The 16,078-nt window shown below is 40.5% G+C and overlaps 1 protein-coding gene across 2 annotated transcripts; it reads left to right on the top strand.

Annotated features, from left to right (window-relative positions):
• Positions 1 to 1,362: 1,362 nt before the first annotated feature.
• LOC128825341 (uncharacterized) lies at positions 1,363 to 11,285 on the top strand. 2 transcript variants are annotated; one of them, XM_054007777.1, is made up of 4 exons: positions 1,363 to 2,294; positions 2,745 to 3,368; positions 4,110 to 5,024; positions 6,209 to 11,285. In XM_054007777.1, the coding sequence occupies exons 1-4, from the start codon at positions 1,364 to 1,366 to the stop codon at positions 8,257 to 8,259; spliced, it is 4,521 nt and encodes a 1,506-aa protein (XP_053863752.1). In that variant the 5' UTR covers position 1,363; the 3' UTR covers positions 8,260 to 11,285. The 2 variants fall into 2 exon arrangements, with proteins under 2 accessions (XP_053863752.1, XP_053863753.1); XM_054007778.1 differs by lacking the exon at positions 6,209 to 11,285 and having other exon boundaries at positions 4,110 to 5,700.
• Positions 11,286 to 16,078: the final 4,793 nt, after the last annotated feature.

Raw genomic sequence — 16,078 nt, 5'->3', positions numbered from 1 at the left:
GCAGCTGCGGTCCACACAGAGATTGGCCAGTTATATAGTGCTCTTTTCCATTTTACTAGCTGTTACATTGCCTCAAGAGAGCTAAAAATACCTGAAATATTTCCTTAATATTGATTTTTCCACATAAGCAATTATTGTAGTTGCCATGGGGAAGTTATGAGATGGTGAATGGAATGACGAATGGGGTGAGGTGGTGGTCTGCAAGGCAACTGCTCTATTAAGATATGGTGCACACTATAAAATAATAAAACCGTTGCTCTGTGGGCGCATCAGTTAATAACCTGCCTATGAAGAGTGGCTGAATTAATAAATACCATATGGTATTCTACAATATGAATGCAGAAAGTTTCCTAGAAACAGTCACCATCTAACTCGTATTATCACATGTCAGTCAGTAGTGTGTATTGCACTTAATGTTGCAGTAAGTTGTGCTAATTTCAGAGCAATGTTAAAAAGAACCTTTTGTTTTTAAATTTTCAATAGCCAAGGGCCCTTTTTAATTAAATTACTTTTTTAAGCAGTAATTGGTATTAAGGGAGACTAAAACATTATTACAGTGAAATGAAAAGATGACATGTACTACTCTTGGTACATAGCCTATTTATCTATAGTATCCCAATAGATACAGAGCAACTATAGGAAGTAAGTCAGAATACTGCAGGTTTAAGAAGATCTTCAAAAATAACTTTTTCTAGAATATGTGTGTTTGTGTTTGTAACTGGATTTTGTGTGTGTAAATAGGTATTTTGGCTCTTGTTAGTTTCCTTCTGCTGATTTTCCTGGAAGTAGCCCAGTCTTGTCCTCCAATCTGTAAATACTGCTCCACCGGGCTAGCAGAATGTGAGCATGTCTCATCGCTTCAGGAAGGTAAGCCTTTATCCCTCTCCTGGGCTCCCGTTGCTGCCAATTCATGGACAAGAATAGTAGTTAGTGGAATTTTAAAATTACATTTGCTATTGAACAGTGGTGTTTTATATTTATAAGAAGAAGAACAGGAGTACTTGTGGCACCTTAGAGACTAACTAAATTTGTTAGTCTCTAAGGTGCCACAAGTACTCCTGTTCTTCTTTTTGCGGATACAGACTAACATGGCTGCTCCTCTGAAACCTATATTTATAAGAAATAAGTCTAAAAGTAAAAATATATTCACTTGAAAAACTATAAAAAGGAAAAAGCAATTGCCATATGAAAGAGACATTATCCAGTCCAGGTTGCGATGGGACCTATGAATACAGTAGTAGGCCATATGCCAAGTACAAAAGGATGGATATTTAGGAGAGCAGCACAGCAAGGTCGGTCTCTGAGTAGATCAGTTTCAGTCATTATGGTCTGATCCTCAGCTGTAGCCCTTTGTACTTGTCCAATGCAGTCTCATCCCAGGGCTGGTACCCAACTTAAATTACAGCCGCCTCTTGTCTTCCCGCACTTTAATTCCCAACACCGTTTTTGTACCTCAGTCTTACCAGGTTTGCCAAACTCCACAGAGAAAATACTATTACGGCACGGAAACCTCAGCAAGATACTGCCACTGTCTTTTCAGAACTTCCCCAGGCTTCATTTGCTCTCCATAACTGGATTTCTGTTCTCTTCACTTCCAAACCTGACCTTTGGCGCAAAGGATGTCAGCAGCCTGAGGAGTTTGGATCTCAGCAGTAACTGCCTGCTGAGCTGTGGGATTGAGCCTTTGGCTTTCTCTGGCTTGGGAATCCTCGAGGAGTTGATTCTTACAAACAATGCCTTGGATACGCTGAAAAGTTCTTGGTTCTTAGAGATGACTCTGCTCACCAAACTCCTCCTTTCTGACAACAAAATTACATATCTTCCTCCAAAGACTTTTGAGAATTTGACTAAGCTGAACGAACTCATTGTGTCTTCCAATTTCATTCAGTATCTTTCCATGGACACATTTTATGGGCTAGCATCATTGACCAAACTGGACTTATCAAGCAATGAAATCCTGTTTATTAATAATGATGTTTTCCAGCCTTTGCAGGCCCTGACGCATCTGTGGTTGTTTAAGAATAAGCTGACTGCGCTGGCCAGCATTCCAGACTCTCTTACCTCCTTGTCTCTTAATGAAAATCCTTGGATCTGTGACTGTCATCTGGTGAGCTCCATGCAGTTACTGAAAGACAAAGTTCAGATACCCAGTGGCCTGGTTTGCAATAGTCCGCCGAGCCTGAGGGGACGCCGTATGTTGAGTGTCGGGCCTGAAGTCTGTGCTTATCCAACTCACGCAGGAAATCTACCACAGGAAAGCACTTCAAAATTGAACTCGCTGTATGGCTTCACAGGTAAACTCTAGCAATGCAACATAGGCTGGAAGCTGTTTGTCTGCATTATTCATAGTTCACATTACTCCAAAGGTGTAAAATATTATTAAAAATCTTCCATTTTTATTTGCTTAGCCTGCTTTCTCATAAGCACCCACTTGGCAGGCCTTGGGCAGGAGAGCCCCAAGCCAGGAATGGGATGCATTGTAGAACAGCAGGGAAGGGGAACTAATGGCTTGGAAGGGGATGATACAGATCCTTAGTGAAAGTTCAGGGGGTGTGGATGGATTATCAAGTGGTGCTGCAGAGCAGATGCTTTGACAGAGCTGTGTGGTGGAAAACTTGCATGAAATCTGCCTGTACCATGCTTGGTACTTGGTGCTTAATCGTAATAATAGTATCCATAAGTTTACATATAACTTAAAAAATAAAGCCATGAGCGTGGTCTGACTCTCATCCTGTCTCCTGCAGGAGGACTTTTCTTTAGTTTCATCATGTGCCTGATAGTCTATTTCATCACAAAACACTGGAAATATAGCAGAGTTACTAATCAGGCAGAGGATGGACCCGTCTTACAGAAGGACTCTGTGGAAGAGTTCCCAAGAAGCGTGACTGATACCCCTTCAGTATCCCCACTTCCCCATAACTGTGTGATAAAAGCAAATAGGACAAGGGGCTTTCGGAAGGAAAGTGAAGCAGACACAATAGAAAAAGCACTGTGTGACCATTTGAAGAACATGTTCCAATCCAGCAGAGAACATTCAGAAACAAGCTCCCCAGTGAAGATGCCTGGAGTGGCCCTGCTGCCGACTCTTAGTCCCACAAGTAAACAGATCATGACGATCTGTAAAGATGGAACGGAAATTGGAAGATTAACTGAACATCCAGACAAAGCCACAAGCCCAGCACTCCCGCAAGTGGGCAACAAAAATGTGGAGAGAGCCGCTGAAATTCCCAGATGTGTCAGTGCACCAGGCTTATTTCCTAATGTGGAGAAACAACCTTCTCCAGAAAGGGACCCTGGTTTGCATTTCTCATCGTCGAGCCATAAAAAAACAATCCCGATGAGGGAGTGGATGGACAATGGGGAACCTGGTAAGCTCAAATAAAGAGCAACAATGATTACTCAGAAATGGTGGTGAGGTTTGTAGGGTGGGAAGGTTGGGTGTTGGTCACTTTGGAACGGGAAGAGGATACGTAGCAATAGCTTTCATGTGTGTATTTTGCAATAATAGCCATTGCTGAGAGGCCCAGTGCTCTGCAGGGTCTCCAGGGGCCTGCTGCTGAACGAGGTGGCCCATTGTAATGGAGACTGCTGCAGGGAATCTGCTACAACAGCAGAACCAGCAAGAATCCTCAGTGATGGCTACTGTAGAATGGGAATATTGATTCGCTGAGCATCGTCCTCCCTCAGGATTTGTATATTTCCCTAGACAGTATTATAGCTCCACTGGTGAGGCATTCCTGGAAGAAAATTTTTCCCTTTTAGAATTATGTCCTTTATTTAAAAGAACATGACCTTTTATAAATAAATAATTAAAAATTGCATGGCAGACACATACTTTAAATCCCTATAACGAATCTAATGTGCTTTCTGCATTTAGTTCCTGGGCTCCATTTCCAGTTCAAGTGTGTGTGGGGGGGGGAAGGTGTGTGTGTGCATGTGCTCAGTCTACACACTTGTGAAGAAAAGCCTTTTCATCAGTATGTTGGGGTGTTTTTGTATTTCTGTGTTATCGGTCAGTGGAGAGAAGTGAGATTTGTGCATATGATTAAAATATGTATTTACAATGTAGATAACTGCAGTATGTCAACTTTGTTCCCTCTGTTTTACAGCCTTGGTGAAATATTTTGAAACCCAGTGGGAAGAGCGGGCTTTGAGTCCCATTACCTGGCTTTCTGGTTCTCAATGTTCCCAGACTTTGGTAAATGTAGTTTCTCCAGCAGGAAGTGCTACACATATACAAACAGGCAGAGACAGAATTCACACCACCTCTAACAAGAGAAGTAAATCCTGGAGCCCCTTTCACTTCAGCATCTCCAGTCATTTAACAGAGGCTCATGGAGATGGTGCATCTAGAAGAAATGCTGAGAATGGATTTGAGGCCAACTTGGTGCATTCAAGAAGAGACAAAGACTGCGAGACTTTATGTCAAGAACATTTTATAAAGAGTGAGTCCACAGATACTACTGAGGACAGATCCAAAGATAAAGGAATAAAAGAACCAGACTTGCAGAAAGACATCTATCTTAAGAACTGTTGCATTGCACAAAGTGAAAGCAACTATCAGAGAGAGACTACGAACACAGGGGATGTCAACCTCACTCCAGAACCTGAAGCACCAGCCAACTCCCCACTTTCAGATTTAGCCAGCCCTAGAGAACATGCTGGTGCCAACAACCCAGACAATAAAGGCATCAAGCCTGCAGCAGAGGGAAAATTAGTTAGCCCCTTTCTTGGGAAAGAAAGTATCCATCCCCCATCTTTCTGTAATAATGATGGATTGGGAGAAGAGCGGTCCAGCTGTAGAACACCCAGGAGTGAGAAACCTGACAAAGAATCTTCCTTAAAGAATAATACATTAACAAAAGAGAGATTTTGGAAATACCATATGAATTGCTGCAATGAATTCCAGCCCTGCCCAATTGCTCAGAAAGTATTAAAGGAGCTGAAGACTACACTTCTGACTTCGAGAGAGCAGTTAGATCTGTCCACGCAGGCTCCCCCCTCTGACATGGATCTACTGAAAGGTAATGATAGACTCACCATTAACCTTTTAGTTAAACTTTCCCAGAGAAGGGGAAAGCAGAGGGCTATGAAGCAGCCCTGGAAATGACTGGAGATTAGTCACTACCATAAAGTGTAGCAATGCTGCAATGCCGTTTATTCTATGCAGTGTTGATTCGGATTAATTTTACACCTAACTTTATGAAGAAGTTTTGCCTTCCTCAGCTAATGAACATCAGTCTGTGGGACTGCTCTTGTGGCAAGGGGCATATGTGTGAGCTAATGCTAAGAAAAAGTTTATGCCCTGTGCTGATGCTTGTGGCTGCTGACAAATGAAGCATATTGCATGATAAGTCTTGGGCAGCAGTGAAAACAAGACCATGCAGGCTTTCTCTACTTAGCATTATGCCTAAACTCACCACTGGCAGCAGTGTGCACTGCAGTCCAGCAAGTGCTTGGATGCTACCATGTATAATGTCCAGAGCAGCAGAAATCAATTTTAAAATACAAGATTTTAAAATTTTCATGCCATTCAATAGAGGTTTTCCCCTTTCCATTCTCCTTAGATCTGTCCATCGGCTATAAAAATGAGTTAACCTTTGTTTTAGCACCTTGAAAATGTAAAGCACCACCACGTAGGGAATTTAGAAGTGTTTCACTTGTAAGTGTTTTTAATAAAAGGCAATATATTTTCAATTATTCAGTATATAATTAATTTTTGGAAATAACTGCCAAATGGTAATGGCCAGCAAACAACTTTGTGAAACTCAACTATGAAGTATACAGGTAAGGATCCATCCGAAGAAGTGAGGTTTTTACTCACGAAAGCTTATGCCCAAATAAATCTGTTAGTCTTTAAGGTGCCACCAGATTCTTTGTTGTTTTTACAGGTAAGGATCGTTTCAGTTGTGATCTATTGTAAGACAACAGGGGCTAATCATCATTAAATTTCAGCTACAATAACCATCAGCTAAACTCAGGCAGAAAGAGTATTTTAACACACAATTTGAAATGGTTTTACGTCTCCTTCTGACGCATATCACTCTATCTACTGCCAGAATATTTGTGTGCAGACCACTGGTTTGTTGCTATAAATTGGGGACGTGTATTCACACACTTGGTACCAACCTGTAGAAACTGTGATAAGGAATTTTTAGCAGAATTTATAATGTGTCATGGTGTTTTGTATTTAACCTAAATCTTACAGAACAAGAAGTGACCACAACTTGCCTTGTCCAGTGTATAAACAGTGAGACGCCACTAACAAACAAATGGGAAAAGGGAAATTATAGCACTTTGCCGGACGTACACGCCTCCTTTGCTCCTGATGGAATTTGCCATCAACAGTTACCTGGAGATGACAGTAAAATTTCTTGTGGGCTTCCTCAGACAATAACTCTGCAGCTGGGCCAACAAACCAGTATATCTCACCAAGAAGCTGGTGCTGAATGCCAGTCTCTATGTAAGGCAATTGTTGAACCCATCAGTGAATTTCAAGAGAGGACTAAGAAATGCATTGTAAAAGTTCAGAGCAGGATGGTGGATAGTTTGGAGCAACTGCCGTTAAGAAATGCCTCTGTTGGTGCCAATCATCTCCCGTCCAGAAGATGCGAGAATATACATAATGAACATGTTGCCCAGGACTGGAAGTCTTTGGAAACCGATTCGGATGCACTGACACAAACATATAATACCATCAATGAGCATTTAGCAGGAGGTGAAGAAGGTTGTGTTCCTGCATCTCCAAGTATTTTGGACAGAGAACTCTGCCATGTTAAATCTCTACAACTCGGTGCTATGGCATCTGTCTATACTTGCCTCCCACTCAGTGCAGATGAAAGCACCCCGGATCCTGACTCTATAACTTCCAGTCCGAATATTAGTAAAGTTTCTTTATTGGACATTCATGAAGTTGAACGTAAAAGTGTAGCAGACAGGAAGTCCAACTGTTATTTGTCAAATGCGGTTATTTCGGTGCAGAAAACGCAAATTTCTCCAAGTGAAGAGAAAAGTGTAGGCAGATTGAGAGATGAAAGTGCTGATGCTGAATTCATGCTTAATGAGAATGAGGGAGCTCAGTTTAATATTGACGAGGAGAAAACAAAGGCATTTCAATCTGACTGTACTGAGCACAATTCGTATGAGTTAGTGACCGTTGTTAGCTCAAATGACACAGACGACCAAAAGAATATTAGGGAGCTGTTAGCCCCTAGTGACATTTTGAGGATTGAAAATAATACCTGGCATAATACAGACAACAATCCTTCTAGAAGCTGCTTGGAAAATGCCTGCAGTTCTATAGCAGCCGATCGTAATGAATGTGACGATGTTGGATGCAAAAAGGAAACTGGCCATGAATATCTCTACCAACCTGCAGCATCAAAAGGGTGCAGATCCTCTACAAATCCTTCTCTTACTGTTTATGAAAGTCAAGCAGAAGAAATCAGTGTTGCAGGCTATGATGCTACTGTTTCTCACTCAGGCCATGCCTCCAGGAATACAGGAATTCAGCAATTCGCTTGTAATAAAAAGGACAAGTGTCAGCTCCAAAATATACAGGTAAATCCAAAAATGGAGAACGAACCAGATATGAAATATTCTAACTCTAAATACCACATGTTAGTGGCTGGCAACACAGATGCCAAGCTTTGTGTGGCAGGAGACGACCCCTCTGCCGGTCCATATTTAGAAAGCAGACAGCCCCTGGAGATTGGACTACGTTCTAAGACCATTTGTCTGCCAGAGCAATCTCACAGGTCTCTTCTGCCACAAGGTTCTGCGCTTTCCGACCCATGGAAGAAGGAATTGGAGCAAAACTGGAGTGAAAGTCTATCAACAAAACAACTCAAGAAAACATATTGTTCTGTTTTCAGACTACCGACTGAAGGCTCATCTTTTGGGAAGCTTTGCCAGAATGTAGACTGCACCATTGAGCCTCCTGATCTGAGCAAGGGAACATCCTCCACTACCTCACTGACACCAAATCCGTGTTTATTGGGACAAGAAACGGAAATACATGCAAATGGAGAGTCTTGGGCATTCAACCCTCAGCTGATGGATAAAGCCACATATTTAAGTTGCCTTTATAATCCAAAGGCACCGAGGAAACAAGCAAATGAACGAAGTGTACTTTCTAATCTCCGCTATTGTAAAATTTCAGCAAAAGTATCCTTTGGTGCGGAGGAGGAGGAAGGGAGGTCAGTGTCACAAAAAAAAGAAAATGACCCAGACCAATTAACGAGTGACCATCAGTATTAAACCTCCAGCTAAAAAAGTAGTCCCCGCAGATCGCGACTGATGTCAGTATACTACCTGATTTGAGGCACTAGACTTTGGTAGAGCTTTGCACAGCTAAAATGCAATCAACTTGTAAAATGAATGGGTTTGTTGTGTAAATGAGGACTGTCAAAAATACCACTACTGTATTGTGCTGTAGAGATACACGTGATACTTTTCTATTACACAGTGATCTTGTACATCACTCTGGCTCTGTGTTTTCAGTCTCTTTCATTCAGAAATATAATTTCAAGATACCCGTGTATATAATTTTTGATCTTGAACTAATCAGAAGTGTTAAACATCCCATGAAAAACATTCAGTGGCATGCAAGTTTAGGCCTTACATTTGATGTACTCAGTGTAATCTGTTCATAGATGTTTTGGAATTAAAGCTTACCTGCTTTAAAGAAGGAAAGACTCATAGAATATCAAGGTTGGAAGGGACCTCAGGAGGTCATCTAGTCCAGCCCACTGCTCAAAGCAGGACCAATCCCCAGACAAATTTTTGCCCCAGATCCTTATATGGCCCCCTCAAGGATTGAACTCACAACCCTGGGTTTAGCAGGCCAATGTTCAAACCACTGAGCTATCGTTCCCTATGGGTAATGCTTAAAGATGATGGTTTGTTTTTCTTAATTTTTAAACATTTTTGGAAGCCTGTGATTGTAACTGTTTCCACCTAGGTTTTTTCCCTCTTCCATTGTGGGTAGACAATGTTTTGAATGTTCTGGGAGATGGACTTTTCTCTTGGTTTTTGAACAAACAATGAGTGGTTTCTTTGGGTGACCGAGACTTTACATACTGTATGTAGGGGAAAATATAGGGCAAATTGGGTTGGACCCTCTAACATTGACGGTGCAATGAAGCATCTCCTTATCAAATGACGGGGGTGAAATCTTTTTTCTGCAAGTAAGGATAAGATATTGCCCTTTATAGCCTTTAAGGATTTTAATATTGTTGGTATTAGATTGATTTGGGCTGGAACACAACATTCATACAAAACATCGTTAAGTTAAGGGAGGGAGTTTTGAAAACATTTGAATTTTTAAAAAAAAATCACAACATATAGCTCACAATTTTAGAGTGCTGCAAAATGGGCTTGGTCGCTTATCTGAGCTTTGGGATTTTGGAAGGAGATTTTCAATTGACTTCAAAATTACAGCTCGCTTCCCCTTTCTAACCCCTTCAACAACATCAGCTCGCTTCCCCTTTCTAGCCCGGTCAAAAACCTTTACAAAAGTGTATGCTGTTGCTGCATGCAGCTGTTTTATTTTAACTTTATTTTTTACATACCAGTGTGAAGCATCTTCACATATATTTGTACAAAAACAAATCTCCAGTTGGCCGTCTACAGTGTATTTCAAAACATTTCACAAAAGAGGGTCCCGTATGTGGAAAAACCTGGAATTGCAATATGTAATTGCTAATAAAAATGCATGCACTTGCTGACCTGGAGGAGTGTGAATTCCCTTCTGGGACACATAGATGTGACAATTTTTTCATACATATTTTTCACACTTGGAGTCAAAAGCGCTTTTTAATAGGAAGTACATATGCGCTGTACAAATTTTTGGCTATTCAAATTTCCCTTTCAATGTTGATCTACAAATTGAGTCCATATTTGCAGTATAAAACAGTAAATGGATATAGACCATGCAAGGAATTAATTTGTCAGTAAATCTGTAAATATCATTGCCATCTCATATTTTGCTTATTTCTGCATTTTTCCCAGACTCACTGGTTTGTTTAAGCACAAACATACTCTTCAGAATGTATGTGTTGTGGTGATTTGCTAGAGATTAGCCAAGCTAGTTCAATCAACTTCAGAGACTCTTTCCTTCTCACTCAGTAACTTTTGGACAACTGATGGGTAACCAAAAGTGCACAAAACTCATATCCTGCAGCATGTCTGGCAATATTTTAGATACCTGTGGTTACCACAGCAGTGATGCTATCCCCAGAAGTGCCTGCCTTCTGGAGTTCACGGCATGTAGTGTTGAGAGTTCCTGTCTGTACCATCTGACTCTTTTCTATTATATTTTCTGAAATATCAAGTAACTAGACTTGCCCTACTCAGGCAATTATTCCTCATCACTCCTGGCACATTTCTTAGACCTGAGCTATTGAGGAAAAGAAAATTAACAAACTATTCTTCTGAAGATATTTGTACTTTCCTGAAGACTGACAATATTACAACCTTCATTCTAGGGTAAGAAAATTCATAACTGCTTTCTATATACATAAGTTACTTAATTCCTCATTAATCATGCAGGCACCTTGCCCTGTTGTATAGTATTTTTAAATGACGGCCTTTATATAAAATTGTGCCTATGGCTGCCAACAACAGAGCTCAGTACTGTACTTATTGGCTGTTGGATACGCTATTTTTTCTTTCCTGAATACTTAGTTTTGTCTTCTAAATAAGAACAAAAATGAAAATAAACACCTGAAGCAATTCTATGTAACTGTGTTGTTTCATGCCTCCGACACTGGTTTGTGGTCAAGACCACTGTCAGTCGGTATGTCAGTTTTATATGTACTGTATGCCATAGACCATACTGCTGTTTCTTGCTTTCTGAACAACTGAAAAGCATTTGGAGCATTAAAACTACATACAAAGGTGGGACTTTGCCCATGATCCCCTTCTAAAACAGCCTTTTACAAGTGGACACATAATTTTCCCTTTGATGCCTTAACGTTTTCAGGAGCATTACAAAAATAAAGTATTTCATTTTTACATTAGTCTTGTAACCAATTCTAAAGAAATAGAAAATTAAACCTTTGATCTTAGAATTTCATCAGCTGTAGCTAAATATCTACAAGCGATTTTTTTTACATCTCATTAGATTTACCATAAATTTACACCATAGAAATTTGTAAGATTTTAATTTGTAAAAGCGTCATTCTTTTGTAAAATACATGTATATATTAAACAAAATGAAGCATTGTCAAAGTACCACAGAACACTGTTAAGGTTTTTGGTATTATAATAAATCATGCATATTCTATGTGTGTTGGTTTGGGTTTTTTCTTATGTTAACCATTATGATTTAGTATACTATATTTATCATTTTTGCCAACCTAACTTACTGTTCTGCTACTCAGCTGGGTTAGCCTTAACACTTTGCCTTTTAGCACCCTTAAAATGTGATCTTTGATTTGGACATGATCACTCAAACAAATACAGTGCATCGTTTTTCAGTGTGCGTCGTGAATTCCTGTGCAATTAATTGATCATTCTGAAAACGTGCAGTATAATAAACCCTTACTTTATGACTGCACACCCACAAACTTGCATGCAGCAGTAAATAACCCCTAGTACTAAGCGCCTGATCTGTGATGACTGTTTGGCACTTCCAATTAGATTTTAACATTAAAAACATGCATGGCTGCAGGAAGTGCACGTTGTTGCACATATATTACTTCTCTCTACTTATAGAATCACTTCCTATTTACACACCACCTCAGCTCAGGGAGCCAGTCAAATGAAAAGGAGCGTTCATCTTGCACGTACCATAAGCAGAACATACGCAGGTAATATGCCTAGGCTTGGAAGAATTTGATTTTTATCGGTAAATGTCAGTAAACATCAATTTCACAGACGAAAAAATTATTTCCATTGGTGGTAACAGAAATTTTCAGATAGGCAAAATAAGAAAAGTGCTGCTTGGGAACTTACTAGAGTTTGATTTAAGTATAGTTGCTTTATATATCGTGATGTGATATTAATAACTTGTATTTTAACAGCAGCAAAGTTTTAACTTTTTGAATCTGAATGTCTGTCATCAAATGATTGTCTGCTCCCTTAGTTTCTTGCAACTGTGAACATTTAAATCAGTAAAAATTTTAAACAGTGCTTAAAAACAAACATTGATATTTTCCATCAAAATTATATTTAAAAAAAAAAATCAAATTCTGCCAAGCCTAAAAAACACACAGCAAGGCATACCAAGTCAAGAGTATATAGAGTTGACCTGTAACTTCTTTTACAAATGGATATTTCTGTGTCTAATTATGGCTTTGTTTTACTATAACCTGAGTGAAAAATAGGGATTGGAAACCATCCAGGTCTGGTCTATACTACCCGCCTGAATCGGCGGGTAGAAATCGACCTCTCGGGGATTGATTTATCGCGTCCCATCGGGACGCGACAATCGATCCCCGAATCGGCGCTCTTACTCCACCAGCGGAGGTGGTAGTAAGCGCCGCCGACAAAAAGCCGCAGAAGTCGATTTTGCTGCCGTCCTCACAACGGGGTAAGTCGGCTGCAATACGTCGAATTCAGCTACGCTATTCACGTAGCTGAATTTGCGTATCTTAAATCGACTCCCCGCTGTAGTGTAGATGTACCCAGAAGTTTGTAATTTAGACTTGGTTTAACATAGTCACAGTTTGAGGATTATCAAAACTATCTGAATCTCTTGAGTCTGCAAAATGACTTGTAAATCTCAGGAGAACAGGTGTGCTTCTGAGACTTCTGTTACTTCCTCTCAGATATCCTGTAAGAATATCTTTTCTCATGATACTTTTGACACTTCTCGTCCCAGTGAGAAATAAATGGGAAGAAGAAAAACCTTTGTTACCCAAACATTTCAAAACTTCAAAAATGGTTCTGTTTGAGTCTGGGTCTACAAATGGCTGAAGGTTCAGGGGAAAGCTTAATGCTGCTTCATTTACCTGCTGTAGATCCTACGGACTTTTCCTACTAACTCTGAAAATAAACTCTTTTCACCATTGCGTGGATGAACAATTGAAATCTGCTGAAAACAACCAGTGTACCTATGGGCACATATCTAGATACTCCAATGAATGTAAACCCCTTAATTGCCCAACATTAGCCACATCATGTGTTATTTGTAGGCTTGTTTTTCTCCAAAGACACGCAACATTGTACTGAGGGAACTCCAACCAGGAGATGAAGTTCATTACTTTCCTCACTGTGTCTGGGAAACACAAGGCTTGCAACATATTAAACATTGCTGTGTGGTTTCCATACACAAGTCTGTCTCATTCCAATTATGATATGACAATTTAATTGAAGTAGGAAACTGTATTAAAAGGTTTTTGATTGGCAGCACCAACTACACAGAACCTAGTCCAGGTTTTAAAGTCTTCCTACATGATGCCTATTGATCTGCCTCTTTCTTTTCGCTTATATTTTAAGCCTCAATCATCTTTGTGAAGATGGGAAGATTTCATTGTAAGAAGGAAGGGCTTAAAAACACACTTAAGTGCCTGGAATACACCCCGTGACTGAGGGGGTGTGGCTGGAGAGAAAACAAGCAGTGGTGCTGCCTTGTACAAGCAACTTGAACCACAAGGACACAGAGATGGGCAAACTGTATAGAGAATAGTATCAGAGGGGGAGCCGTGTTAGTCTGGATCTGTAAAAAGCAACAGAGAGTCCTGTGGCACCTGTAAGACTAACAGATGTATTGGAGCATAAGCTTTCGTGGGTGAATGCCCACTTCGTCGGCTATGCATCCGAAAAGCTTATGCTCCAATACATCTGTTAGTCTTAAAGGTGCCCCAGGACTCTCTGTTGCTTTGTAGAGAGAATGCGTAACCCAGCAAATGTTCCTTCCCACCGGGATGCTATAGGGAGGGGTGCAGTATGCAACCTGGAATTGAGGATGATGTAAAATTGGCACTTTAATGTACAGCATGCCAGGCTCTTTCCTTGATATCTCCTCACAGCTCCAGGCTCTGGAACACTCTGCTCTGTGGCAATAGTCTGCAAAACTGAGCTCTGTGGCAGGGTGGCCTGAAAAAGCCTTTTTCTTCATTGGCACGTTTCTAGGCCACACCAAGGAGAGAGTTTGAACTACAGTGCTTGTCCCCATGATACTAAATTTCAGGGTCAGGAAGGCATTTAAGCAGGGAGCTCCAGCCAAAGCTTTTCTTCCTTTCATAATGTATTATTTAATGTGGCAATAGCTACTTGAGAATAGTCTTACAAGCTGGGTGGCTCTACAACGGAATCTCAGGTGCCATTGGAATACTTGTATGAAATGGTTTACTGACAATGATACAAAATTATCAGAGTCAGGAGCGGAAGGCAGAGCTGGAGGAATTGTCTCATCTGTAAGGGAGAAATCGTTTTTTATACTGGTTACCCCATGATTGCAAATGCCCGATATTAGGATTTTTCAGGAAATGAATCATAGGTTAACACCTTATTGATGATTTTGGACTTTGGACACAGAGATATTGCTGGTTTTGCACAATTCTCTAAGCACTAAATTGTATTTTTATTGGCTGTTTAAAACTGCAATTTTAAACACGTTTAGCAAACAACTTTTATTGTGTGGGAATGAATGGCAGATGTTTGTGAAAATAAACAAAGCTGCTGTGTCCATTCATCTTTCAATCCCTGGTCAACCAATCAGTGATGTCCAGTGGAACTTCATGACATTGTCATTGTGCTTTACAGGATTTTCACAAAAATCTCTTGTTTTAATATATGAATTTAAAAGTATATAAAGTCAACAACTTTGTTAGTCCCTTGGCATTCAAATAAACCATTTACACATCAACAGTTTAAAGTGTGCAAAAATAGGTGAAAAATACATTGTTTTTCTGCTATAGAAAGTTCTCTACTGTTTAGTCAATGCAACTGTTAATAGGAATTGGCCAGATTGTACTATGCTGACTAGTATTGTAAGGTTATTCTGTACATTCACATCTTTACTGTAGGCAAAAGCTACTTGTACATATAGTTTTACCCAATTATAAAACTATATAAAAGAACTTTGTCTCTGAGGCTCATAACAAAGATATTAACATTTTTGGTACCTCAAATGCTGAGAGAGCCTGAACAAAGTCTATTACCATCAAAGGTTGAGCTTGCAGTCGATCAGTAAATGAGTTAAGGGGAATGACTGGAAAGACCCTTCTCAAACTTAACAGGATTTTGCTGTTAAGAAATTGCTATTTAAGAGGGGCGAGCTTTTTAGATAAGAGACTTGTCCCTTAACAAGCGCAAAGAACACGAGTGCAGAAACAGCATAGAAAATAAGCAACGGTGTAGCAACAGCAACACTAAATTCATACTGATTGTTGCATTTTGGCTTTCATGAGATTAAGCTTCAGCGTAATTCATAAGTGCCCTGGAGCTGTGGCGAAGGAGCATTTAATGCAATTTAGCAGGAAACGGAAGTGGGTAGGAGGGAGGTATGTGGATGCAGGTACTGTGATGGCTTTAGCCATCTTTGTCTCTCCCAGTATCCAGGGCAGTTTTAGAGGGAAAACGAAGGAGCAGAGAGGTGAAGGGACGGCTTTGCTCAAGACTCAGCAGTGCAGCTTGCCTGGACTTCAATGGTAGCTGCAAGGGCCGCGCACCGTTAAAAATCAGGCCATGTTTCCTTAGGTGGCTGACTCTAGGCCCCAGTCTTCAACCTCGGGGGCTAGTCTCTATAAACTGTTTGTTTTTTTTTAATCTTCCTTTTTAAAATGACTAAAGCGCATGAGCTGGGCTGGGTGTTTGCTCCAGCACTTACAGTTTAATGCCAGGAGAAAAGCCTCCCGTTTGTTCCTGAGTCAGTTACCTTCTGTACTCCCTGGGCCGGCAGTGGCTGAGCATGCTAAAGAAGCAGCATGCTCTGGTCTTTGCATACCCGTTTTCTCCCTGTTGCTGACATCTGTTCAGTTCCCCCAGTGCTAGTCACAGGGGCGGTGTTGCCATAGACAAGGGGCGGGTGCCTGCTGGTGTTTTTATGCACCACGTCCTGTAGCCCCTGCAGTGAGAGGGGTTAGACAACGTGGTGCTTAAAACAGCTGCAGCTGCCAGGAGCCCTTGC

This window comes from Malaclemys terrapin, chromosome 17 (assembly GCF_027887155.1).
Source record: "Malaclemys terrapin pileata isolate rMalTer1 chromosome 17, rMalTer1.hap1, whole genome shotgun sequence".
NCBI classification, from domain to species: Eukaryota; Metazoa; Chordata; order Testudines; family Emydidae; genus Malaclemys; species Malaclemys terrapin.
The sequence above is the reverse complement of the archived record's forward strand: the minus strand, read 5'-3'. Positions and strand labels throughout refer to the sequence as shown.